Genomic DNA, 26470 nt, shown 5'->3' on the forward strand with positions numbered 1-26470 from the left:
GGGCCGGCTGGGGCTGCGGGGGGGGGGGGGGGGCGCGAGTCCTGAGGCGCAGGCGCAGTTGGGGCCCCAGTCCCGCTCCCTCCTCCTCTCAGTGCCTCTTTCTCCGCCCCGCTCCCCCCCCCCCAAACACACTCGCACACGGGCTCTCAAGGTGTTCTCCGCACAGCAGAAGATGGCGACAGACTGAGGGGGCATGGCCAGCGGGAGCCACGGGGCCGTGCGGCTCGGCGGCCGCCACAGCGGTGCTAACGGGAGACGGAAGCTAGCGGCGCACTAAGTGAAGCCCGGTGTAGGGTCCGGCGCCTGTGGCGCCGCCGGGAGCCAGGTGGCCCGCCCGAGCCGGAACTCCGGGAGCAGCAGGCGCCGAGCCGGAGCGGAGCCGGCCCGGGACCGGCCCGGGCGAACGGCCAGAGCGCGAGGGAAGCCCGAAGGGCCGGGCGGCGGGCCGGCCGGCGGGCCTAGGAGGGCGCAAGCAAGGCGGGGAGCCGCGCGGAGCAGGCAGCAGGCGGGCTGGCCGACGGGCGGGCGGGAGCGGCGCGGCGCGGCGCGGCGCGGGGCGAGCGAGTGGAGCGTGGTGGCCGGGCCCGCACGGCGGCGCTGAGGGGCGCAGAGCTGCGCCGAGCCGAGACGGCCAGAACAGAGTGCGAGCCGGGCGGCCGCCGGCGCGGACCAGAGTGGCGCGGAGCCCTGGGCAGCTGAGGGGCCCGACACTATGAGGAGTGCGGCGCCGCCGCCGCAGCCGCCACCGCCCCAGTGCCCCGCACCGCCCCCCGCCGGGACGCCGGGCAGTGCCTAGCGGGCCGGGCGGCAGCGCCCGGGCTGCGAGCGAGGGGGCGCGGGAGGAGCGCGGGGACGGCACGAGAGCACCCCGCGACTCTGGCCTGAGCGGGGCCCCGGGCCGGCCGGCCTGCCTCACCATGCGGCCCCCGAGGTAGAGCCTGGACGGCGCGGAGGAACGCGGAGCGGCGTGCAGCCGGCTCGCCCGCGCGTGACGGCTGTCCGGCCTCGCGCCCGCCTGATCCCTCCGGCCCGGACCCCCCCTGAAATATGTTCAGGGGCGCTTGGATGTGGCCCGGGAAAGACGCCGCCGCGCTGACTATCTGCTGCTGCTGCTGCTGCTGGGCTCCCAGGCCGAGCGACAAACCTTGCGCTGACTCTGAGCGGGCGCAGCGATGGCGACTGTCCCTGGCGTCCCTGCTCTTCTTCACCGTGCTGCTCGCTGACCATCTGTGGCTGTGCGCGGGGGCCCGGCCCCGGGCCAGGGAGCTGAGCAGCGCCATGCGGCCGCCCTGGGGGACCGGCCGGGAGCGGCAGCCGATGCCTCCTCGCGCGGTGCTGCCCCTGCCGCCGCCGCCGCCGCCGCCGCCGCCGCCCGGCGAGCCCAGCGCGCCCCCGGGCACCTGCGGCCCCCAGTACAGCAACCTGACCAAAGCCGCCCCCGCTGCCGGTCCCAGGCCGGACTGCGGTGGCGTCCCAGAGCCCACGGGGCTGGATGCAGCTTGCACCAAATTGCAATCTTTGCAGAGACTTTTTGAACCGACAACCCCAGCCCCCCCACTGCGGCCCCCTGACTCCTCTTCCCGTGCCCCGGCCGAGTTCCCCTCCGCCAAAAAAAACTTGCTCAAAGGCCACTTTCGGAACTTCACTCTCTCCTTTTGCGACACCTACACGGTCTGGGACTTGCTGCTGGGCATGGACCGCCCCGACAGCCTGGACTGCAGCCTGGACACCCTGCTGGGGGACCTGCTGGCTGTAGTGGCCAGCCCGGGCTCCGGGGCCTGGGAGGTTTGTAGCAACTGTATCGAGGCATACCAGCGGCTCGACCGACATGCTCAGGAAAAATATGACGAGTTCGACCTCGTGCTGCATAAATACTTACAGGCAGAAGAGTACTCAATCCGGTCCTGCACGAAAGGCTGTAAGGTAGGGACTGGCGTCCGCGGGCACAACACCTCCCTCTCGGCAGCGGTAGCGGTGGCCGTGAGACTCAGAGAGAAAAGGAAGTCTCCCCCTCCACCCCCCTCACCTCCTCCAACATCCCCACCGTTCACAGCAGGGCACCATGAGTACTACCTTGGGACCCTCCCCAGAGAAGGGGGCCTCAGGGATTCAGGTCAGTTTAACCACCCGGCCAACTTCTATTAATTCCGGGTTTGGGCACCTTCTGACTCGGGCTTCCAGGTGTCCCGCCCCCACATGAGGTGGGAGGGGTCACAGACAAAGGGATGGAAAGACGGATCTGGCTACCCCTCAACATCCATCCCCCACCAGCGGTGCCCCCTTCCTTTCCTGAGTCGGAATTGAAAGTCCTGTTGGAGGCGGAAGGCCAAAGGTGGAAGGAAAAATATTTGGCAACCTAACCTGTCCACCCTCTGGCCCCTGCCAGTGGTTGAGAGAAGAAGCATTCCAGCTGGTGGGGTGCGGGGCTCTAGTGACCTTAGATGACCCGAGGTATAGTCCACCAGGGGTGCCTGTCTTCTCTCAAGTAGGGAACCTGCCAGCTCCTCTTCCCTGATAACAAGAGTTGGGGAACAGGGCACAGCGGTTTGTGGGAGGGCCACTGGAGGTTGGTGCATTACAAAACTCCCAATGCCTTCCCAACACACTGGGGTAGCAGTGGAGGGAAAGCTGGTTATCTGGCTGCTGGGGACAGGCGTCCAGAGGAGAGGGGAGGCCACTGCAGAACGGGCCTTCCTAGGGAAGAGCTGGGTATGGAGAAACTTCTTGACCCTCGGTAGGGTCATTCTGGACAATAGGTGCATGGAGGCTATCAACATTTGGGATGTGGTGCTACTGCTCTGTTTGCTCTGCTTGGCCAGGTGACCTGCCTCTGGGAGAAAAGAGAATAGCAAGGTCAAAGGGTCAAGTGAAGAAGAGACCAGGTGGGGTGGTGGCCTCACTCATCCTGGAGCTGGGGGCTGAGAGCTGGAGAGAGAGACAGTGACTCCTATCCTAGTTTGTCTCCCTCAGAGGCCTCAGGGAGGGGCAGAAAGTGCTCCTTTCCATCTAATGCGACCCCTGTGGACTTCTTCAGGGTTCCATGTTCTCGGTGGGCTCCTTAAGGATTTAGGCAGGGGTCGGGGAGGAAAGGGCTAGCTCCTTGCTCCTGACTTCACTTTCTCATTCTCCTTTTTCCCCATTCTCGTAACCTAGCAGTCTCCCTCCCGCCTCCCTCAGCCTCAGCTGACTCACTGCCTCACTCACACTACCAAATGAGATATTCCACTTCTTAAAGGTGTACAGACAGACAAACACACACTGCCATACACCACCACCACCACCCCAGGCAAAGTCATGCAGAGATACAGAGAGGTCATCACATCCTCAAACGGTGCCATCGAAGCAGACACCCTGTCTCACACACACACACACACACACACACACACAGCTCCCTACGGTGTCAGGCGGCAGAAGAAGTGTCACATGAAGGAGGACACATTTTGTCATCTAGAGAGACACACACCCTCCATGTCAATCACAGATACACACTCAGCCAAAGTGGAGGGGCATGGTCCACAGCAGACAGAATAAAGGATGTCTATTTTTGTGGTCCTCCCTCCGGTCCTGTGGCCCCAGTCATTCTTCTTCTCTTCAGTTACCAGGCTGACTGAGAGACCACACTACAAGTTTCCCTCAGGTATTTCCCCCCTGTGGCAGTTGGCTCCAAGCTCTGTCCGATCCCACACTAAATAATAATCCCCCGTATTAATTATGTTTTACCAAGCAGTTTGATAGAGAAGAAAGCCAACCAGTGCCTTGGATTTAGGAGGCCTTATCACCTCTACCACTTGTTAGCAGTGTGACCTTGGGCATGTCACTTCACTTTCCTAAGCTTCCATTTCGTCATTTGTAACACAGGATCCATAATCCTTGCTCTGCCCCCATCCTGAGTCCTTCATGAGATTTAAGTGGGAAGAGATAGCTATTAGCATTTTGTAATGATAATATAACACCTGACATTGGTGTTTCACTTAGCGTTTTAACCTCTCTCACAAATATTACAAGATCACAACTGCCCAGGGAGGATGGCGATACCAGCACCATCATCCCCATTTTACAGACGAAGAAACTGAGGTGCAGGGGGATCGAGCCCTTTGTCCTGAGGTCACTTAGCTGATGAGCAGGAGTGCCGGGCCTGCAACCTTCGTGTTCTGCAGAAGAGCAGAGGCATGCTTTTGCCATAGCCTCGCATCAAGCTCCCCATGGCCAGGGCCCTCCCTGCTCTCCTTTGTCTCCTTGTCGCTGTTGCTGTCGCTGTCACTCTCTTGTTCTCCCTCTCAAATGAACTCCGCCTGCTCTCTTGCTGCCAGCTGTGCTGGGAGAAGGGCAGTGCCAGCTTTCTCCTGGCGTCTCCCACTCTTCTCCAGCTGAGGCCTACACCCACAGGACTCTGGATTCCACTGTTTTATGGGCACTGAGGGAAAAGGCAGCCCTGCTCATGCTTCTACCTGCAGCCCCTCTCCCTTCACTCCACCACTCCACCTCTATCCCAGTCCTTCTTGCCCATTCCCAAGCTTGCCCCCAGGCTCCAAGCCCTCCTGTCCAGCCCCTACCCCAAAGGGGATGGATCCCTTGGGATGATGCCTCATCCTCAAAGCTTCTCCTGGGTGGAGAGCCCATAGCCCAGGCCAGGAAACCAAGCTTTTGGAGCCTCTGCTCCAGGGTCAGGGCACACCCTGCCCTGGGGCCTGTCCTGAGCATCTCAGTCAGATCTTTCCTGGGGAGTTCCAGAAACCCTGTTCTCCCTCATCCCTCAGCGATGCCTGCCCCTGTTTCAGGCCATGTGGGGCCCCACGAATCATACCTGTCCTCACTGCTGCCTGTGACACCTCCCAATTTAGTACCAGCTGCAACATTTCCTTAATGTGCGACTGACTTCCTCTTGCACAGCAGGGATGTTAACTTAGGCAGACCGATGCCCATCCCCACCCTGGCCTCTTCCAAACTCAGGCTGCTGTTCTACCCCACCCTTATCTTCTTGTGCATACAGCCCCTGAGCCCTCACCTCCCTTTACCCTTGGCCCTTCCTCCCAGCCCTGCTGGACAGCTGCCTCACTCCTCAACAGCTCTCCATCCTCCCAGCCCTGCCGCACCCCTGCTGGTTCTGATGGCCTCTGTTCCCACCTTTGTCCCTCTCTGACCTAAAATTTAGAACAGCGCAACTAGGGGGAGTGGTGGAAATGCAAACAAAACCCTGGCTCCTTCTCTCATAGTTCTGATTCAAGAAGAGATAGAAGCCCAAGAGAAGGACAATTAACTCTCTTACCTGCCACAGGGCCACAGAAGTAAAGGTTGGTGCCAAGGAAGGATGTGATAGTTATATTCTGTTCCGAACAGGCCCAAACCCACCTGGGCAGACTGGGTGTTTCATTCTGGATCTCACACTGAGCAGATGGGGAGGAGGCTGGAACCCAGGTTCTCCTGGACAGAGTCAAAGGAGCTGTTTCACCTGGAGAAGAGGAGAGTCAGGAGGATGTGGTCTCTGACTTTAAATCTCAAGAAGAGTTATCATGGTACAAAAGAGGCATGTCTTGCTTACCCCCAAAGTGACTTTGTAGTTAGAATGTCCTGGGTTCAAACCCAGCTCTTTTATCTATTCCCTGTGTGACCCTTGAGCTAGGGGCTTTCAACTCTCTGAGCCTTACTTTTCTCATCTATAAACCGGAGCTAATTCATCATAACAGCTCTGTGAGGTCATTATTAATGACAAGCCTGCACAGTACCTAGGCCTGGCACATTGGAGTGGCTCACTTAACAGCTTCTTTCCTTCCAAAGAGGGAACAGACTGCCCTAGGAGGAAGTGAGCTCCTGTTCCCAGGAAACATCTGGCCTGACACAGGTAGACTCTTGAAGGAAATGCTGTGGAGATGACTCTAACTCCAGGTTATGGGGGGAGTTGGCCAAGTGACCTCTAAGTCTGTTCTAATGCAAGGTTGAAGCCCCATGAGCAGAGCCTGCTCCCTGAACAGTGGCATTGAATGGGAAGAGCTGGAGAGGGGCATGACACCTCCACACAGAGGAAGGGGGACTGCCAGAGCCGGCTCCTCGCCTTCTGTCCATACCCATTGGGACCTTGTTCTTCCTCCACTCTGGCTGGCAGCTGTTTCTGCCCCACTGCCTTCCTTTCTCCTCCCACCTGTCACAGCTTTCCTGCCAAGCAAGACTCCTGGGCTAACACTGATACTAAAAGCAAGGACTTCAGGTCACTGGGCAAAGGGCAGATGCTCTAAGGTGGCCAGCAGTCCCTATTGTCACCCAAGCTTGCAGGCTGGGAGTGGAGCCTCTCAGTCAGCCTCCCTGATCGATGATTCTCCCAGGCGAAGAGGGCTCTGGTTTGTGCTGGGGGAGGGGGCGGGGGAGGAAGGGGGAAGTACTCAAGACATGGCCTTCTGGGAAGCATGACAAAGCCTCCATTGGAGAAAAGCCTCAAAATCCACAAAAGCTCGTTGCTCAAGAATGTGAGCACTGGGCTTCTGGGACAGAGCAGAGGCAATGTGTAATAGCTCAGACAAGGATATAGTGGATTAAATGTAGGAGTGTAAAAGTGACCTCGTGCTGCCCACACCTCTCCAGACTACCTCACCCCCATCCTGACCCACCCCAGCTCCATATTCTTCCCAAATTTTAGCCCATACCCAACCCCCCCATCCACATACCAGTGGCCCCATAACCTTTCCCATCTCTTCTGAGAAGATCTCCCCAGACCCTTCCTAAGACCACACCCCATGCCTCACTTGCTAATACTCACACCTACACACTCCCAACCCCCACTTCTCCCAACAGTTATCTCCAGCCCCTTGCCCCATCACTCATCCCACCTTATCCCCTTATCACCCATCTGTACCACATACCCTTCCTAACTCTTAACCCATGTCCTTCCCCTCTTCTGGCCTTCCCCCCAGCTCCCCCGCCTGCCCTGTGCCTCTTGTCCTGAATAATGTCCATGCCCCCTTACCCGTGCATCTCTCACACTCCATTCACACCTCACCTCCCTCATCCTTGTGCCTTCTCCTGCCTCCCCTTCCATCTTCTAGTCCCCTCTTCTGTACCCTCCCTTCCTCCCCCCTCCCTTTCTGCTTCTGTGTCCTCCCTGCCTTCTCCCCTAACTGCTCAAGGCAGAACAGTGTATGTGTGCAAGCACACACACTTAGACACAGACAGACAGACACACAAACACACAGTCTTCTTCATGGCTACTTTCCATCCTTTCCACAGGCTGGTGCCTGACTACTATAGTCACCATAGCAACGGGAACCTCCAGGAAGGATACACTGGTATCTCCTGAAGGTGGGGGGGGGGGAGCTAGGTGGAGAAAGGTGAGCCCAGCAGCCTCCCACTTAGTTTCATGGTTTGGCTGGAAGAGTCTACTGAACAGGGCGGAGGCAGTGGAGGTAGGGGTGAGGAAAGGGAAAACGGTGGGCGGGGCTGACAATAAAAAGAGGATCAAGGATCTCTGAAGACCTCACAAGCCTGAGAGGGTGCCTCTAAGTCCTGTGGGTCATCTCCCCCCTCCCCGCCAGGCATTGGTGCCTCATGGAAAGGGCACAGTCACCCCTTGGTGTGTGGGTGGGTATGTAGGAGAACATCTCAGGCTCAAGGGTGGAAGTTTGCCCTAGAAAATCTTGTCCCTGAGGGCAGTTATTTAGTGTTTCCACCCTCTGAGGCTGTTTACCTGCTCTGTGCCCATGTAAACTGGGCATCAAACCTGCTCCCCACCCCTGCCTTAGCTCCTGTCTCGGCCACACGCAGATTCCAGCTGCAGCTGTTCACTGGAAGGCCAGGGGCAGCTTCTAAGGGGTCTAGACCAAGACAGGCTTCCAGAAGCACCATTCTCCAATGCTGACCTGGGAGGTCTCAGGGGACTGCGTGTGTCGTGCTCTCTGTGGTTACAGGCACACAGACTAGAGTGTATGCAGGTGGCCAGGGATGCTGGATCAAACTTTCCTCCCTAGGCATAAGAGGAGGTTCAGCAAAGCCTGGATTTTTGACACCTTGAGCCAGGTAGCTACTTAGAGGGGAGAGCAAGGGTACAAGCAAGCTGCAGCTGGCCCTGGGGAGGAAAGGCGTTACTACAGAGTGACAGGGGCTGCCAGGACCAAAGCTCCTGCTCAGATGGATCCTGGAGAAGGAAGATGGAACCTGAGCCACAAGCTTCTGGGCTAGGCAGACTGGTGACCAAGAAGGGGGAAAGAAAACTGCAAGCTTTTGAGTGCCTGGGAGATGAGAGGGGCTTTATATGTGTCCATAAACTCATTTAAATGCAATCATGCCAGCAGGCAGTTACTGCGTTATCTTCACTTTGCAAATGACTATAACTGAGGCTCAGTGAGGGGAAGTGACCCACCCATTCCACAGAGCCAAAAGGTAGAGAGACTGGGATACAAAATCAGGTCTGTCTGTTCTTTCCCCAGAGCATACATGTATAAAGAATATATTAATGATCTCCTCCAGCTCTCAGAAGCAATGCCCAGCTGGCTATTGAGAGACTGGGCTGCAAAGCCACGCTGACCTCAGAGGGGGTCAAGCAAGGCCTCCTGGCAGCTTAGGGCCTCCTGGGGTAGTTCAGGTGCAAAGTAGGGACCCACCAGCATCCTCTTTGTTCAGCACTCCCAATCTCTTATCCTTGAAACTCAGTAACAATTCCAGTATCCTTTTGGGAGAGTGACAGGGGATGGCTACCAGGAAGGGAAGTGTTTGCTGCCTCCTTTTTCTGCAGGCTCTGCACAGGAGGTGGGAGGAGCCAGGCGCCCCTTGCCTGGAAGGAAGGTAACTATTCTTATTCTTGAAGGACCAACTGGTGCAGGAGGGGAGGAGGTCCTTCCTAGGCAGGCCTCGTGCAGTGGAGCTGGTAGTGGAAACAGTGAGACCTTGTTAGCCCAGAGCCTGCTGACCCCTGCCCTGAGCTTTGGACACCCACTTCCCATGCCACTCTTTTGTTGAGCCCTGGCCTGCGATGGCTAGGCTTTTCTTGGGGGGTAGAAGGAAGTGCCAGCTCACCAAGTTCCACCTGCCTACCAAGGGACATGGCGTGGTGATGGGCATTACCATTGTTTCCTATCATTTTATTTGGCTTCCAGCAGATAGCCTGGTTACCTGACACATCTGGGAAAGGTGAACATATCTGCTTTAGTGTTCAACTCAATGAGAACTTCCAGCCCAGTCAGTCCTCCAGAACTGTAGACTCAAAATCTTTTGAAAATACCTTTTTTTTCCAATTACCTAAAAAAAGGTCTTTGAGAAATTATGGAAAACAGAAGCATAACAGGTAAAAGGTCCCAGAGACCCTCTTAATGTATAGTGTATTTCCTCATAATATGTCTTTTTGTGGAATATATATTTTTTTAAGATTTTATTTTTTTAAAGATTTTACTTATTTATTTATTCATGAGAGACACAGAGAAAGATTGAGAGGCACAGACACAGGCAGAGGGAGAAGCAGGCTCCATACAGGGAGCCCGCGGTGGGACTCGATCCCGGGTCTCCAAGATCACACCCTGGGGCTGAAGGCGGCGCTAAACCGCTGAGCCACCAGAGCTGCCTAAGATTTTATTTTTTAAAAGATTTTGTTTATTTCTGAGAGAGAGTGAGAGGGAATGGGGGGAAGGGGCAGAGGGAGAGAGAATCCCCAAGCAGACACCCCACTGAGAGAGGAGCCCGACTCTGACTCAGAGCTCCATCCCAGGACCCCTGAGACCACGACCTGAGCCGAAATCAAGAGTCGGCTCACTTAACTGACTGAGCCACCCTGGTGCCCCTACATAGATCTTTTGGGCTTTTTCATTATAGTAAAATCTGCGTAACATAAAATTTACCATTTTAACCACTTTTCAGTGTATAGTTCAGTGGAATGAAGTACCCTTGCAATGTTGTATAGTCATCAACACCATCCATTTCTAGAACTATTTTATTCTCCCAAGCAGAAACTCTGTACTGATTAAACAATAACACTGCATTCCTCCCTCCCCCAGCCCCTGGTAACCTTTATCCTACATTCTCTCTCTATGAATTTGTCTAGTCTAGGAACCTCATATATGTGGAATCATACACTACTTATCCTTTTGTGTCATTACATTTTGTTGTGTTAAAAACATTTAACATGTTTTCAAGGTCCATCCATGTTGTAGCCTATATCAGTACTTCATTCCTTTTTATGGTCGAGTAATATTTTATTGTCTGGATATGCCATATTTTGTTTATCCATTCATCTCTATGGACACTTAGGTAATTCCCACCTTTTAGCAATTATGAATAACGCTGCTGTGGACAAGCTTTTATGTGCACATATGATTTCATTTCCTTTCACCTTTCGTCTATTGTGAATAATGTCATTACGGACATCAGTATCCAAGTATCAGCTCAAATCCTTGCTTTCAGTCATTTGAGGTACATACCTAGATGTGAACTTGCTGAATCACATGGTATTTCTACGTTTAACTTTTTGAGGAAAAAAAAAACTTTTTGAGGAACCCCCACCCTATTTTCCACAGTGGCTGTACCATTCTGCATTCTTATCAGCCATGCACAAGGATTCTTAATTTCTCCACATCCTTCCCCACACTTATTATTTTCCATGTTTCGATAATAGCCATCCTAATAGATAGAACTATTTTTACATAGTTGAAATCATACAGTTCTTTTTACCCTGCTCTTTTTCGATTATTGTTAAAGTTATACTGAGTATCTTTCTATGTAATTAAATATTCAAAAACATCAGTCTTGATGAGTGTACAATATTCTAGCGCATGAATATAGTGTGATTTAAGTAGTCCCTTTTGTGAGATATTTACTTTACTTCCAATTTCTATTATAATTAATGCTGTTATGAACCTTTGTCCATAAAGCTTTGTCAGATCTCTGACTCCTTTTTTTAATAAATGCTATCTCAATCATTTTTTTCTTATTTCTCTACTTTGCTGAGTTTCTTAAATCACAAAATAAAGCATGCTCATTGTACCAAATCTAACAATATAGGGGTGTACAAAGAAAACATTAATAATCCTTCCAGTGCCAGTGCCACTGCCCTGAGGTCACTGATGGTAACAATTTGGTGCGTATCCTTCCTGCCCCTCTCTCTGAGCTTACATAAACATTTACACACACAATGACTTTTTCTTTCCTTTGTTTTGCATACAAATGGGAACATAAACATTAATTCTGCAGAATGAACATTTGGGACTCCTCTCACAGAGTCAAAGAGTATTAACCTTTTCAAGGCTCTCGACATACAAATTTCTTTCTTGCCACATTTCTTTCCAGAAGGATTATTCTAGTGTATACCTTCACCAAAAGCGTGGGACTAATTTACCACCCTTTTCCAGTACTGAGTATCATATTTTTAGTGCTTTACTAATTTGGGGTTGAAGAATGTTATAGCATTGGCTTTTACTTGGCATTCCTTAGGTCAAAAATTTGTTTTACTTGTTTATAAGGCCATTTCTATTGCCCGTTTTGTGAATTGTCCATTTGTGTCTTGTGGTTTTTTATTGATTTTTATGTACTTTTTATGTATTATTAATGATTTTAACCTTTTTATGATCACATTTGTGGCAGCTATTTTTCTCATTTGTTATTTCCATCTTAGAGCTGAAAGGAAGGAATGGAAAAGCAAAGAACTGTCCCAGACCTTCATTCTTACATGTGCCTTGTAAAGTGCAAAAATATTTATCCCCATTTTTCATAGGAGAAGACAGGTTCAGAGAGGTTAAGTAGCTCAAGGTCATTCAGCTAGTAAGAGTTGGAGCTGGGATTTGAATCCAGGTCAAATCCAGGAGGCAGTGGTACTGCCTCATCTGTGCCAGTGCAATTAAACCACTGGTAAAACTTTGTGCTAGTTGCTTTACAGACATAATTTATAGAAAGGTAGGGATAGGTGCCTTTATTGTCTCCATTGTGCAGGTGAGAAAAATGTAGATCAGGAAATTTAAGTCACTTGCTTGAGGTCTCATAACTGCTAAGAGCAGACCTGGGACTTGACCACAGGACTAAGTTTAAAGATGTTTGACCCTGTCTTCTCCGCACACCGGCTGCGTCCCTCCGGACCATCTTCTTGGCTCCATATTGACGCCTAGAGAGGGAAAGTACTTTGCTCATAGTCACCTCGCAAATTAGTGGCCGAGTCCCCTGCCTCCTTACTGATGACTTGTCCACATTCACAAAGCTAGCCACTGGCACGGCCAGAATCGGAACCCTGCTTTAGCTAACTCTCCATCTGCCTCAAGCGAAGGCTTTGCAATGCAAAACATTTCTGGGGCATGCTGGGTAGGAGCCATTAGGCAGAGTGCCCTGAGACCTTTCTGAAGGAATGGATTCATGCACTGGAGTCTTCCTGGGCAAGGCATTTCCAGAAGCCCCTAAATGATAGGACCTGGATCAGGAGAGCTAGTGTCCAAAGGCAAGAAAACCTTTCTACAAGGAGACAGCTGCACTCCCTTTACCAGCTGCTGAAGATTAAAGCATAAATAGTGGACCTTCGTCTCTGGGTAGGAAGCTGGTGGTGAAACAAAGCAGTAGTTGTCTCTTTCCAACATCTCCATCTCCCAGGGTGTGTGTTTGTATGTGTTTCGAGAAAAGTGAGAAGGGAGTACTTTGACGGGAGAATGGAAATGCTCACGTGTAACCCCTACCTAGCCCCAAAATGTTCTTCCCTTCACATTCCCTTACAAAGAAAACCTTACTCCGATAAAAGATGGGCTGAATACACTGATTGTAGAAAATCACTCTCCCATCCAGTCCTAGAAATCTCTCCCCAACTTGACCTGAAATTCCATCAAAAAGATTTGTTTGAGTAATGAGCTAATTCCTTCAGTGGTAATAGTGAAACAGAGATACGGCATCAAAGAGCTAGGGCACTGAAGTCCAGGTGAATTTGGCTTTGAAATCTGTCTCCTCTGTAAAATAGTTGTTGAGATCTTGAGCATATTCTTTCACTCCCTTGGAACCTCACTTTTTTCACATTTGAAATTAAGAAATAGGGCCATTGTGGGACACCTGGGTGGCTCAGCGGTTGAGCTCCTACCCTCGGTTCAGGATGTGATCCTAGAGTCCTGGGATCGAGTCCCACATCAGGCTCCCTACATGGAGTCTACCTCTCTCTCTCTGTGTGTCTCTCATGAATAAATAAGTAAAATCTTAAGAAAAAAAGAAAAAGAAAGAAATAGGGCCATTGTGATGCTTAAATGACATACAGCCTGCTAACCTCTTAAAACTGCAGTACCCGTGAGATGGAAAATGTTCAGGAAATGGTAGCCGCCATTATTATTACTGGCTGTGTGGCCTTGGGCAAGTTATTTAAACTCTCTGATCCTTCCTGTCTTCACCCACAAATATGTCTCCACCTTGGGGGGCTAGTTGTGAGGATTCAATGAGTTAATAAATGTCAGTTGCTTAGAACAGAGCCTGGCCTATAGCAAGCACTTAATAAATGGCAGCTAGTATTATTCTCACCTTAATTAGATGTGTTTAATCCAAATGACTGTTTAATACCCAATCGAGATTGACAACACTGGGATGGACTGCTTAGGAGAAGGAAAAGGTAGTTTGGGAGCAGGAGGTGAAGTGTCTGGTGTGGGAGTGGGAGATTGGAAGCCAGAAGGCAACTGGAGAGATTCTAGTAAGGGAGGGCACAAAGACATAGCTTAGGTGGGGGAAGAAAGAAGCAGAGATGGAAGGACTCCAAACCCTTGATTCACCTCATCCCTAGAGACCAAGCACAGCTGACAGATCCTTTTATCAGGTCTCTCTTCTCCCCGGTCTCTCATCTGTCTATCAAGGTACTACATTTGGGGAAGGAGGTGAGGTAGGGTCAGGGAGCTGGTTTCACAATAATCCCTGAGGAAGGCTAGAGACTGCTTTCTGGGCCTTGGCCCAGGGCTAGCAATGTGTGGCAGACAGCTGTGTCTGGGAGAGGGCACTGGGATTTTATGGTGCACATATCTGTGTGCAGCTCAAAGGAAGCTATGCTGTCACTATTGGCGCTGGCAACATTCCTGTGGTGGCCTGCACAACCATTGGACACAGAAGCCCCCACAGCTCCTGTCCTCACATATTAGTTCCTCTCTTTGGCTACAGAACCACTCTTTCAGGGCAGCCCCGGTGGCACAGCGGTTTGGCGCCGCCTGCAGCCTGGGGTGTGATCCTGGAGACCCGGGATCGAGTCCCACATCGGGCTCCCTGCATGGAGCCTGCTTCTCCGTCTGTGTCTCTGCCCCTCTCTCTCTGTGTCTATGAATAAAAAAATAAAATCTTAAAAAAAAAAAGAACCACTCTTTCATTCTGTTGGCCTGTTAAACAGACCTGGCCCAATCCCATGGCCTAGGCAGTGGTGGTGGAGTAGATGATCCAGAACTGCACAGTGCAGGGCCTGGAGTTTTGGGGCTGAGTCTGGGTGAGGTTGGTCAGATTAAATCTTAAACATTTTGTTTTGTTTTTTGAGGTTCATGGATGCAGGTAAGTTTATCTTTTTGTTTCATTTTCATTTTATCAAAGTATTATATGTCCGTAATTTTAAGAATCCTGTATAAGCTACATATGTATACTCACTCTTCAGAGTTAAACACTTGAAATTCTCTTACCTTTTTCTTCTGATATTTATCTCCACATTTCTAATGGTATGCCAATACTGCTATTTCTTGACTTTTCTGTTTTAAATATCAGTGTGTGTGTATACATGTGTGAATTATATATATGTAATTTAATGTCTTTTAAATGATATAGATCTCAAAGCTTATAATTAAAACAGAAGCTTTTTGTTCAACCCCTGAGCCTCACTTTTCAGAATTAAATATTGTTTCTTCTGATATTTACCCCCACATTTCAAACTGGCATGCCAATACTACTGTTTCTTGATTTTTTTTTGTTTTAAATATCTATTGACTTTATTTTATTAGAGGAGGATTTAACTCTCTTATTACCAGCAGCACTGTATGTGCACACATATTTCCCCTCCCTTCCTACATCCAATATTGACATATCACAATTTCTGATATTGACAATATTCCATTTTTACATTATTAGGACTATAAATATTGTTCACAGCTGAGTCATGTAGAACACTGGATTACATTTCCTTCCTTGGTCAACTTGTTTTCCTGGAGTTAATATTTGCCTCTTTTTTGCTTAGTTTTATATGACTTTTTTTATTTTTATTTATTTATGATAGTCACAGAGAGAGAGAGAGAGAGAGGCAGAGACACAGGCAGAGGGAGAAGCAGGCTCCATGCACCAGGAGCCCGACCTGGGACCAGGTCTCCAGGATCGCGCCCTGGGCCAAAGGCAGGCGCCAAACCGCTGCGCCATCCAGGGATCCCAGTTTTATATGACTTTTTGCTAATATGCCTCCCATTTCCCCATCAGAGCTGTAAAATTTATGCAAACACATTAACATTACATAATTCATTACTTCTACCTTTTCTTGCAGTTCTCCACCTTACTCCAGTCTGGGCTAGTTGTTGGAGGCTTCATTTTCAAGTGCTCAGATTTCAAGCACTTAGCAAGCACCTTTTCTGTATACCTAGTTCCATGTGAAACACTAAGGGCAATGCACAGATAAGTAAGATACAGTCCCTGTCGTCAGGGAGTCTACAGCCTCAAGGACTGATTTTTTACAGATGTCCTACCAGAAGCCGTGGGCTCCTTGCAAGGACTTTGATCAGGCTGTGTCTTTGATCCCACACTCCAGGCAGACCTATCTCTTTCCATCTCTCTCCACTGAATTGCCAGAAGAACACAACACAACCCCCAGGAGAGCAAATGTGGTCTTAGACTGCATTAACAGAAACAGAGCTTCCAAGTCAGGAGGGCTGATACTTCTATTTGACTGTGTTGATAAACTCTATTTGAGAATTGGGTTCATTTGCAAGGGACACAGAAAAGTAGGCACTCATCTGAATATAACAACCAGGATAGAAGAGAGAACTGGAAATCACATCCTATGAAATAATAATAATTTAAAAACCCGGGAATGGGACACCTGGGTGGCTCAGCGGTTGGGCATCTGCCTTCGGCTCAGGGCGTGATCCCATGGTCCCCGGATCGAGTCCCACGTCGGGCTCCCTGCGTGGAGCCTGCTTCTCCCTCTGCCTATGTCTCTGCCTACCTCTCTCTCTCTCTGTCTCTCATGAACAAATAAATAAGATCTTTAAATTAAAAAAAAATTAAAAAATATATAAAATAAAAACCTGGGAATGTATGGCTCCTTAGAAGAGTAGTCTACACATAGCTATCTCCATTTTTCTTCCTTCACATTTGCTTTTAAATTGGCTACAAAATAAAAAAATAAAAAAATAAATTAGCTACAGTCTGGTTTCTGCCCCCATTGCTCTACTGAAATCATTCTCACCATGATGAGACTGCCAGCATGTTTCTGTCTAAGTCCTCATTTGCTGACCATTCCTTCTTCTTGGAAACTCTCCCTCTAATTTACAGAATGCTACTCTTTTCTGTTCTCCTCCAATCTTTTACACCACTCCTCCATCTTCATCAGATTCCCTTCCTCCACCTTTCTCTTCAATGTAGTGTTTTCCAAGGATCTACTGTTGATCCTTTTCTCTTTGTGCTTGCTCTCCCTAGGCAATATCAACCACTTTGACTTCCATTCTTGCTTTATCAGTCAGGGTGAGCTAAGTTATGCTGTGGTAATACACAGCTCCTAATAATCTGAAGCTTAACAGTTATTTCTTGCTCACAATACATGTCCAAAACAGGTCAGCAAGGAGCATCTGTGCATGATCATCACCAAGAGACCCAGGCTAACAGAGGGTCCATTTCAACACTGCTTCCACAGTCAGCAGTAGAGGGAAAAGAATGTGCCAAATCATATACCAACCCTTAACGCTTGTCCCCAAAAGTGACCCATGCCACTTCAATTCACATTTCATTGGCCAAAGTAAGTCATTTGGTCATGCCTAACTCCATATAGTAGTGTAAATTATAGTCCTACCATGTTTCTAATGATTAACCCCTTATCCCTTGGTGATTTATCTCTGGCCTAGACATTCCTTCTGAGCTCAGAGCATTATGTCCAACTGCCTACTTGACATTTCTACCTAGCTGGCCCACATGGACTTCAAAGTCAATATGGTCAAAAATGGAATTCATCTCCTTCACCCCCAAATCTACTCCTCCTCCTGATTTCCCTTCCTTAATGAATGAAACTACTATTCATCTTGCCATCTAAGCCAGAAACCTGATAATCATCCTGGACCCCGCCCTCTCCCTCATTCCCTAATCTCCATAAGTTATCCTGTTGATTCTACCTTCTTGACATCTCTTCTCATATACACCCCTTCTCTCCATTTCTTAATTGTGCTGCTACTGCCTTAGTTGAGGTCCCCATCATCTCTCACTCCAGATCATTGCAATAGTTTTCTGACTAGTCGTCCTACCTCCAGTCTTGATTCCTATACTCCATCATCCACACTTTCAGACATAGCCTGAGAAGTTAGCCACAGAAGTGGTAAGTGATCTTTTAAAAAAGCAGTTATTTAAAATTCATTAAAGGCATTCAATTGCCTATAAGATGAAGTCCACCTTCTCCTCAGTATCCACAGCATACCATAATATGGGCATGGCTTTTCTCTGAAGCCTTACCTCCCATTACACCCCTTTTTGCAGCCTCTAACTATGCTAAATTACCTATGGTGTCTGAACCCAGCACTATTTCATACCTCCTGGCCATTATACCTATTGATTCTTTTGCTTAAAGTATATTTATTCCTGCCCTAGTCCACCTAGTGAGGTTCTACTAGTTTTGTCCAAGCCCCAGCTCAAGCCTCTTCCACATGGAGATGTTTTCCGGTTCTCAGCCTTCAAAACACAGTTGATCAGTCCTCCCTCTCTGCTACCACTGTACCAAGTACATACTTTTTATCACAGTGACTTATAATGTTTGATTCACATAGTTGTCTCTCCTTTTTCTTGAAGATAGCAATCTCATCTTTATCATATGTAGCCCCTCATCACAGTGCCAGATACTCATAAGATGTTCAGAAAGTGATCACTGCATGAACAAATGAATGGGAAGACCCCACTCAGGGAGTTTATAAATAACTGCAGGACTATCCGTTGGGACAGGAAGCTGACTGTAGAGCTAGTAGGAGCTATGAGTAAAGCCACAGAGAGACATTATCTCAGCTCAAAAGAAGGAAGAACTTCTATAACTGTTAAAGTTGTCTGAAGATATGGGCTGCTGTAGGAAAGAGTAAATGCCCTGTGACAATAGTGCTCAGCAGTGATGTTGGAGTGGAAATCCCAATAGCAGTAAGGAAAGTGGAGTGATGATGCACAGTCCCTTCCATTCTGGAATGGTCATAAACCTTCCTCCTCTGCTCATCTGATTGATATGGATCATCTAGATTCCTTAAGAGCTACCCCTGCATTAGGAACACCGCTTTTCCACTGACCAGACTGCCCCTGGCCAAAGCAGGCCCACCCAGCCATTGGCCTTTGAGCAAATGGCCTGGGAAGTTTGGAGGTATGAGGTCCCTGTGGAACTTCACTGGCTTTACGTTCTTACCCACCTCTCCACCCATCTTCCCTGCCTTTCCTCCAGGCCAGGCCAGGCCACTTTGACCCACGACTGCTCATTCTCTGAAGCAGGAAAGCTGTTGCTTATTTTTATAGCCACTTAAGTAAAGCCATATCATCCACCTGGATTTGCCCGGTAATGCCTCTAATCGCAGCCTGACTCTGCCAATCTCAATGAACTACAGCTGTCTCTAGAGTTCTGTCCCTGATCTTCCCCTGAATTGGAGACTAACTTTGACCTTACCCTGTTCTGATCCAATTCCTTGAAAGCCCAGAATTAGGAATAGGAGCACATGGCTCTGCCCGAGGAGGTACCTCACAAAATTCGAGGTGTGCTGATGGATGTGGTGCAAAGAAGCATGGGGTTAGTCGTCAAAGTACCTGTTTTGAACCTGGCTTTGTAGTTGATTTCTTGCAAGCCTCTGACTTTGGCTAAACTAATCCCTTTCTTTATGCCTCAGTAAAATATGGGGGCAGGGTGGTTACTTGTGTACTATGGACAGTAATGAGTTCCATCCCCAAGTTCAGCCCAGATTGTTGCTCTGCCTCCACAGGCTCTGCAGCCGCAGTTCCTGGCCAAGGGTCTCAGGAGTACATTAAGAAAACAAGCAGCCATAAAGAGAAGGTCTGTAGGGAGGATTGGATGGGGAAATAGGCCCTCGGGATGTTAGCAAGTTGGAATCCAAGAAGGAAAGTGTGGGCTTTCTGGTTGGCAAGAACAGAAGCTCTCCTTCCTGGATGGTTTTCCAGCTCTTAAACCAAGGAGTCCAGGATGGCCTCCTCTAAACCCTCTGGCCCTGAGTCTTGGCTTTGGGCCGTGTGTGTACATACTCATTTGTGTGGGTTCACACAGCATCCTGGGGGCCAGGAGAAGTCAGACACTTCTTTCCAAAGGAGCATAGGGATGAGGATGCCCTGACCAGGGCTGCAAATCAGGAAGCAGGAAGGTAAGGCTTTCTAAGTTCTCCTGGTTCTCCCTCAACCAACAGCTGCAGAGCCTCATCTTTCCCATTCCCATTTCAAGAGTGGCTTAGCAGCCTAGTTGGGAGGAGATAGGGGGATAACCTTCCCAGCTTCCTTTTTGAGTTAATTGGTGTTCCCTCTAGTTACTCCCTGCTTCCTTCCCTTCCCAGTTCCCATAGCAACTTGGCTGCAGCAGCTGAGCCCAGCAGTGACCTAAGCTGGGAAAGGGGATTCTGTAGGAAGAGGAGGGCACTTCCAGGTCAAGTCTTCCAACCCCACCCATCTTCTGCTACTACCTCAAGGGTCCAGGCTGGTTAAGCTTAAAGAGCAAGCACATGATGAAGAAGCCTTGTCTGCCAGGGATGAAGTTTGAAGAGCCCGAAAGCCCAGAGCCACCGTGGTTCTCAGCCATCCTCCCCGCCCATGCCCTTGTGTGCCCTGCCCCTGAGTGTGGAATTTGCAGTCATTGGTAGGATTGTCCAGTAAGAAGAACCCTGGAGTCGGAGCCAAGAAACCGGGTTTCAAGTTTCTCCTTCTGCCATTATTTTATGGGACTATAGATAAGTCATTCGCCCTTTTTTGGGCCTCCGTTTCCTCATCTATAAACTACAAGTAGAGGGGCTAACCTGATAGTTCTCTGCACATTAAAGTTATCTAGGGTGTTCTGAAAAACTCTTATGTGTAGGTACCACCCACAAGGAATCTGACTTCATTGGTCTGGAGTGCATTTTTTTAAAGACTCTCAGAGTGATTCTTTTTTTTAAGATTTTATTTATTTATTCATGAGAGACAGAGAGAGAGAGAGAGAGAGAGAGAGAGCGGGGCAAAGACATAGGCAGAGGGAGAAGCAGGTGCCCGATGCGGGACTCCATCCCAGGACCCTGGGATCACGACCTGAGCCGAAGGCAGATGCTCAACCACTGAGCCACCCAGGCATCTTCTCTGAGTGATTCTAATATGCAGCCAAAGTTGAAAGACTAGAGTAAGAGATCTCCAAGGGTCTCCCAACTGACAGCTGTCTAGTTCTGAGACCTTTCTTCCTTTTCCCTATGTGCCTCACCTCCAGCAAACCCCACAGCTTCCCTAACCCTGGCTCTCTTGGCTCTTCCCTATCCTTATGGATGATAAGTATTCAGGCTGCCCCTTTTAACTGCCCGAACAACCTGGTGCCCTCTGGCTCAGTCCTCACACTGATAAGTCAGGGCAAGATACTTAAACCCGGTAAGGGGAAAGGGCTGCAGAGACTAAGGCGGGCTTGCTGCCCAGATGGTAGTCCTGAGAGCCAGACTGTTCACTTGAGAAGGATCCCAGGCCATCTCTGAAGTAGGACGGCCAGCAGTGGCCTCAGCTGGCCCTTTGTAAGGCCAAGAAATTGAATTACCTCTCAGCCCCTTTTGGTTCTTCCTCCATTCACCTCACTAGCTCCTTGCCTGTTCCTGCCTAACCACCCACAGGCCTGGTGTCCTCCTCAGGCAATCTGCTCACCCACTTGTGATGGTGACCCAGGCTAGGGGTATGGGGCTTGAGGGAGGGTCTTCTAATTAAGGAGAAAGGCCACACTCCCACTGTCAGTCCACCCACCCCCTGCCTCCTTTTCTCCTTCCCTTTCTCCCTCCCTCTCTCCCAGAGCATACAGGTGAGTGCCCAGCTGTCATAGGGAGCATTATTGGCCTGTTATTAGGCCAATCAGTTGCCTGGGAAGAGGGCTGCAACTTCCAATTGGGCCTTTTCTTGAGACTAGAAGAGGGGATCCCTGGGTGGTTTAGCGCCTGCCTTCAGCCCAGGGCATGATCCTAGAGTCCTGGGATCAAGTCCCGCATCAGGCTCCCTGATTGTGTCTCTGTGCCTCTCTCTCATAAGTAAATAAAATCTTAAAAAACAAAACAGGGAGAATCCTACAGGGACCTCTGAACTCAGTCAGTGGAAGAAGCGATTCCACACCCTTGTGTGAGAGTGAAGATCGAGGAGGACCCTGGTTCCAGGCAGGAACTGCCGAAATCAGGGCAATGGCTGTGGACAGAGCCTCACCTTGGCCCTCTGGGTTCCAAAAGATGGAGGGCCCCTTAGCTCTAGGGATTTGCTTTTCTTTCTTTCTTCTACCCTCCTTCTGCTCTCTTATCCATCTTCTTACCCCTGTTTTCTTATATCCCTATCTTCCTCACCCACTTTTATTCCCCTGATCACTCTTACCCTCATCTTTGTGACTTCCTCTTTCTTACCCCTCCTCTTCACAGCCCCCCCTTTACTCCCTCTTATGTCCCCACCCTCTTATCCCTTTGCTCTTCCTTACTCTTCATCACTCACCCTCACTGCATACCTTTGCCTCCCTTACCCTCCATCTGTTATTCTTCTGCTCTTTCTCCCGGGTCTACTCCCATCATCACCATTTCTTACCCTCCAACTCCCTACTCTTTCTCACATATTCCTACCTTTTATCCCCTTCCCCCACTCTCTTCTATACCTTAGCCCCCTTCTTACCCATCCACCTCTCTCTTACCCTGCCTCTTATTTTCACTTAATCTTTTACACCCTCCTTTCATTCCCTTCTCATTCCTTTGCATATACCTTTTATCCTAGTAATTTCACTTTTGGGAGTTTGTATAAATACATTTAACACAGGTGTGCAAGAGACATGTGTGAAGATATTCACCAAAGCATTGTTTATAATAGTGAAAACTTGGAAATAACTTAAATGTCCATCCACAGGGGATTGTTACCCTTCCCCCTCCATTCATACAAAACTATACTTTTAGCGCACCATGAATTTTACTTGCTTCCATACTTCCACATAAGCTGTCACCTCAGCCTAGAATGATGTCCTTTAGTCTCATCTCTACCCATCTAAAATCCTACTTTGAGTTCAAGCTCAACTATTACCTTCTCACTGAAATCTTTCCAAGCTATTCTATTTGCTACCCTTCAATGGCCAGTAGTTTACCTCTCCTACAGGATAGATCATATGCCAGGGATTCAAATTAGATGCATCTACCTATGAAACTGGAATTTATCTGAGAGTAGGGACATTTCCTCATTTACTTGTACTCTCCATTCAATCAACAGACATTTTTTATGTATTTGTGCTGCATACATAATGGTCAATAAGACAAACCCACGTCTGCGCTCATGCATCGCACATTTTAGTGAGGTTGACTGAGAAAAACAAAACAAGGATGCAGACAAAGTCCTAATTGTGAAGAAACAGTTAAGAAAAAGAGGGAATAATGAGAAGGCATTCTCTAACTAGAGGGGTCAGGTTGACATTTGAACTGAGGCCTGAAAGTTGAGAAAGACCTAGCCATGCAAAAAGGCAGGGAGGAGAGCATTCCAGGCCAAGAGAACAGTATGAGCCAAGGTCCTATGGTAGGAATAAGTAGAGTACCTTCAAGGAAAAGAAAGAAAACCTATGTGTGTGCATGTGGAACATGATGAGCTTGAAGGGAGAGATAGGAAATGAGTTTGGAGAGACAGATGGGAGTCAAGTTATGCAGGGGCTTGAAGTCTGTGGTAAAAAGTTTGGGTTTTATTCTAAATGTGTTTCAAGGGTTTGAAGCAAGGGAGTAATATGATCTGGTGGTGTTTCCTGATCACTCTTACTCCTGTGTAAACAGTGGATTGGAAAGATGAAGAGCATAGGAGGCAGGGAGGCCAAACAGGAGACTTTTATACAGGTGACATTGGCCTGCACAAAGTTGTGGAATTGGGAGTAAGAATTGGCATGCCTCACTAAGGGACTGCATGTGGGGATGCATGGAAAGAGGAATAAAGGCTGATACTTAGGTTTCTGGCTCGAATACCTGGGTAGTTGGCCATGGCACTTCATTGAAATGGTTGAAAGTTGGGAGCAAGGGCAGATTTGGGGTAAAAAAAAATGAACTTCATTTTATGACTTAGAGCACATTAGATGTGAGATGCCAGTGAGAGATCAAAGCACCAAGCAACACTTTGTTCCTCAGGGGGTTGATTTACACTACAACCCTCTACCACCCACCACCACCACCCATCACCACCCCTTGCTGGAAAGGCTGTTGTGGGGATACACTGTAAACATTCATGCCCACAGTGAAATTATTTGTATTTTACTGTAAATGTTTAAAATCAGCGTAAGAAGCTCTAACCATGTTGCTCACAGTGTGATTAAAAGGCTTCCAGCAGCACAATGACCAGGACCCTTGTTCAAAATGCAGATACCTAAGCCCACCTCAGTCCTCTTGCAGCTGGATTGAAGGGTGTCATCTGCCTATTTAGCAAATTTTCCGGGGGATTCTGAGGCCCACTGAAATTTAAGAACCTTTGCTAGGACAAGAAACTATGAGAAGGTGCCCCTGAAGATATGAGAAGGGTGTGGGCAGAGCTGACCCCATACTTGAGAGTTACTCGGACATCCTGTTAAAATGCATATGCTGACATGGCAGGTCTGGGGCCCGGCCTGGAATTCTGCACTTCTCACAAGCTCCCAGGTGATGGTGATGCTGCTGGTCCAGGTCCACACTTCCAGTAGCAAAGGGCTAGATCAGTGGTTCTCAATGGGGGTTGATTTTCACCCCTCAGGGAAATTTGACAATGGGCAGAGACAATTTTTGGTTGTTGCAAAAAATGGGAGGGGGATATGACTGGCTACTACTAGGTAGAGTCAATAAATGCCACTCAATATCCTATAATGCAGTTCCCACTACAAAGGAGTATCTAATCCATGGGTATTAACCCAAAGAAAATAAAAACACTAATTCAAAAAGATATATACATCACTATGTTTATTGCAGCATTATTTACAATAGCCAAGATATGGAAACAACCCAAGTGTCTATTTTTTTAAGATTTTTATTTTTTTATAGATTTATTTATTTATTTATTCATGATAGACACAGAGAGAAAGAGAGAGGCAGAGACACAGGCAGAGGGAGAAGCAGGCTCCATGCCAGGAGCCCGACGTGGGACTCAATCCCGGGATTCCAGGATCACGCTCTGGGCCAAAGGCAGGCACTAAACTGCTGAGCCACCCAGGGATTCCCACCCAAGTGTCTATTTTTTTCCAAGTGTCTATTGATAGGTAAATGGATAAAGAAGATGTGTGTGTGTGTGTGTGTGTGTGTGTGTGTGTGTGTTTGCATAATGGAATGTAAAAGAATGAAAATAAAAGTCATAAAAAGAATGGGATTGTGCCATCTGAGACAACATGGATGGACCTAGAGGGTATTATGCTAAGGGAAATAAGTCACACTAAGAAAGACAAACACATATGATTTCACTTATATGTGGAATAAAAAACAAAACAAATGAATAAGAAACAAAAAGCAGAATCAGACCTAGAAATACAGGTTGCCAGAAGGGGAGGTGATGGGCAGAAGGGCAAAATGAGTGAAGGGGACTGTGAGATACAGGCTTCCAGTCATGGGATGAGTAAGTCACAGGAGTAAAAGGCACAGCCCAGGGATTAAAACCAATGATATTATAATAGTGTCAAATGGTGACAGATGGTAGCTATGCTTGTGGGGAGTATAGCAGAGAGTTGTTGAATCACTATGGTGTACACCTGAAACTAATGTAACATTGCATGTCAATTCTACTTCAATTTAATTAATTACTTAATTTCTAAAAAATTTACAGAATTTCGTGACCCAAAATGTCAGTAGTGTCACTGTGGAGAAACTCTGGGCTTGATGACAGTCAAAGAGTATAGAGCAGGAAAACTTAGCTAGTACGCAGTGCCTGGTAAGAGTGGTCTAGATGAGAAACAGGAAGTATACTGTATAGTGAAACTGCAAAGCAGAGTTTCCAAATGAAACGTGGTATCTGCTCCACACCAAGGCTGAAGCCAACAGGACAGAGCAAGGATTAAGGAGAGCTTGAAAACACATGTGGTGCCTGGTAAGGCAGATTCTTGTTTTTATTAAAACTAACCCCTCACATTTGTATTGCACTTCAGAGTTTACAAAACATTTTTGTATGTGTCATATTATTTGATCCACATAACACCCTAATGAAGTAGAGCAAGGATTATTATTTCCATCTCTTTCTTGAATTCAGAAACTTGACACCATCAGCGAAGGAAACGTTTCAGGAATTGAACAGAACTGAAATTTACCTCATTATAAGTAACTTCAGACAAGTCAGATACCTCCTTGGATCAACTTAAAATAGCAGGGTTGGGTGGGATGCTTGGTAAGACTCCTTCCAGCTCTGACATAGGAGTAATTTTGCGATTTTACCAATGAAAAAATTCTAAGTCATGGATGACTGCAAATTAGGGGTCTTGGGACTTTTGGCTCTGAGATAGGCGATTTTAGAGTAGGATGTAGTGGTCTCCACTCAAACCCTTCTCCTCCCCCACCCCCCAGATCCTGGCATTGGGTGGGTAGGGCAAGTACACCCCTCCTTCCTTCCTTTCCTTTGAGAGAGGACGGGGCTGGTGCCTGGGCTGATGCTGTTTCCTCTCCCCACAGGCTGTCTACAAGGCCTGGCTGTGCTCAGAATACTTCAGCGTGACCCAGCAGGAATGCCAGCGCTGGGTGCCCTGCAAGCAATACTGCCTGGAGGTGCAGACCCGGTGCCCCTTTATACTCCCTGACAATGAGGAAATGGTGTACGGAGGGCTTCCTGGCTTTATCTGTACAGGTAAAGGCAGAGCACTGGTGAGGAGGGAGGTGGTGGGGGGCCCAGGGCAGGCACCAGCTTGGAGTGTGGGAGCAGGGAGGAAAACACGGAAGTCAGATTGGAAGAAGGTTGGTGCCTTGAAGAGTTAGCAGCGAGGTCCCTGGATTGGGATAGGGCCAAGGAGCACAGGGGCCATCTCTATCCACAACATGCCCTGGCCAAGGAGTCATCCCAGAGAAACCGTCTGGGATCCCTGGAAGAGAAGTATCCAGAAAGGGAAGGTGCTAAGGGACAGGGGGAAAGGAGTCTTGGGCAAGGCTACCAGAGCAGTCCCAGGTTTGAAAATCTCTCTAGGAAAGCCTTCTGTCCCCTTAGCACCCCACCACACCTTCCT

At 48.7% G+C, this 26470-nt stretch overlaps 1 protein-coding gene across 1 annotated transcript in view; it reads left to right on the top strand.

Annotated features, from left to right (window-relative positions):
* Positions 1-921: 921 nt before the first annotated feature.
* Positions 922-26470, top strand: part of FAM155B (family with sequence similarity 155 member B) — a 28492-nt gene continuing 2943 nt past the window's right edge. The window contains exons 1-2 of the mRNA XM_038587620.1: positions 922-1923; positions 25926-26097. Coding sequence (XP_038443548.1) covers positions 1048-1923; positions 25926-26097 — 1048 coding nt within the window. The 5' untranslated portion in view covers positions 922-1047. The remainder of the gene's footprint in view (positions 1924-25925; positions 26098-26470) is intronic.

The sequence above is a fragment of the Canis lupus genome, chromosome X (assembly GCF_011100685.1).
Source record: "Canis lupus familiaris isolate Mischka breed German Shepherd chromosome X, alternate assembly UU_Cfam_GSD_1.0, whole genome shotgun sequence".
In the NCBI taxonomy this organism is placed as follows: Eukaryota; Metazoa; Chordata; class Mammalia; order Carnivora; family Canidae; genus Canis; species Canis lupus.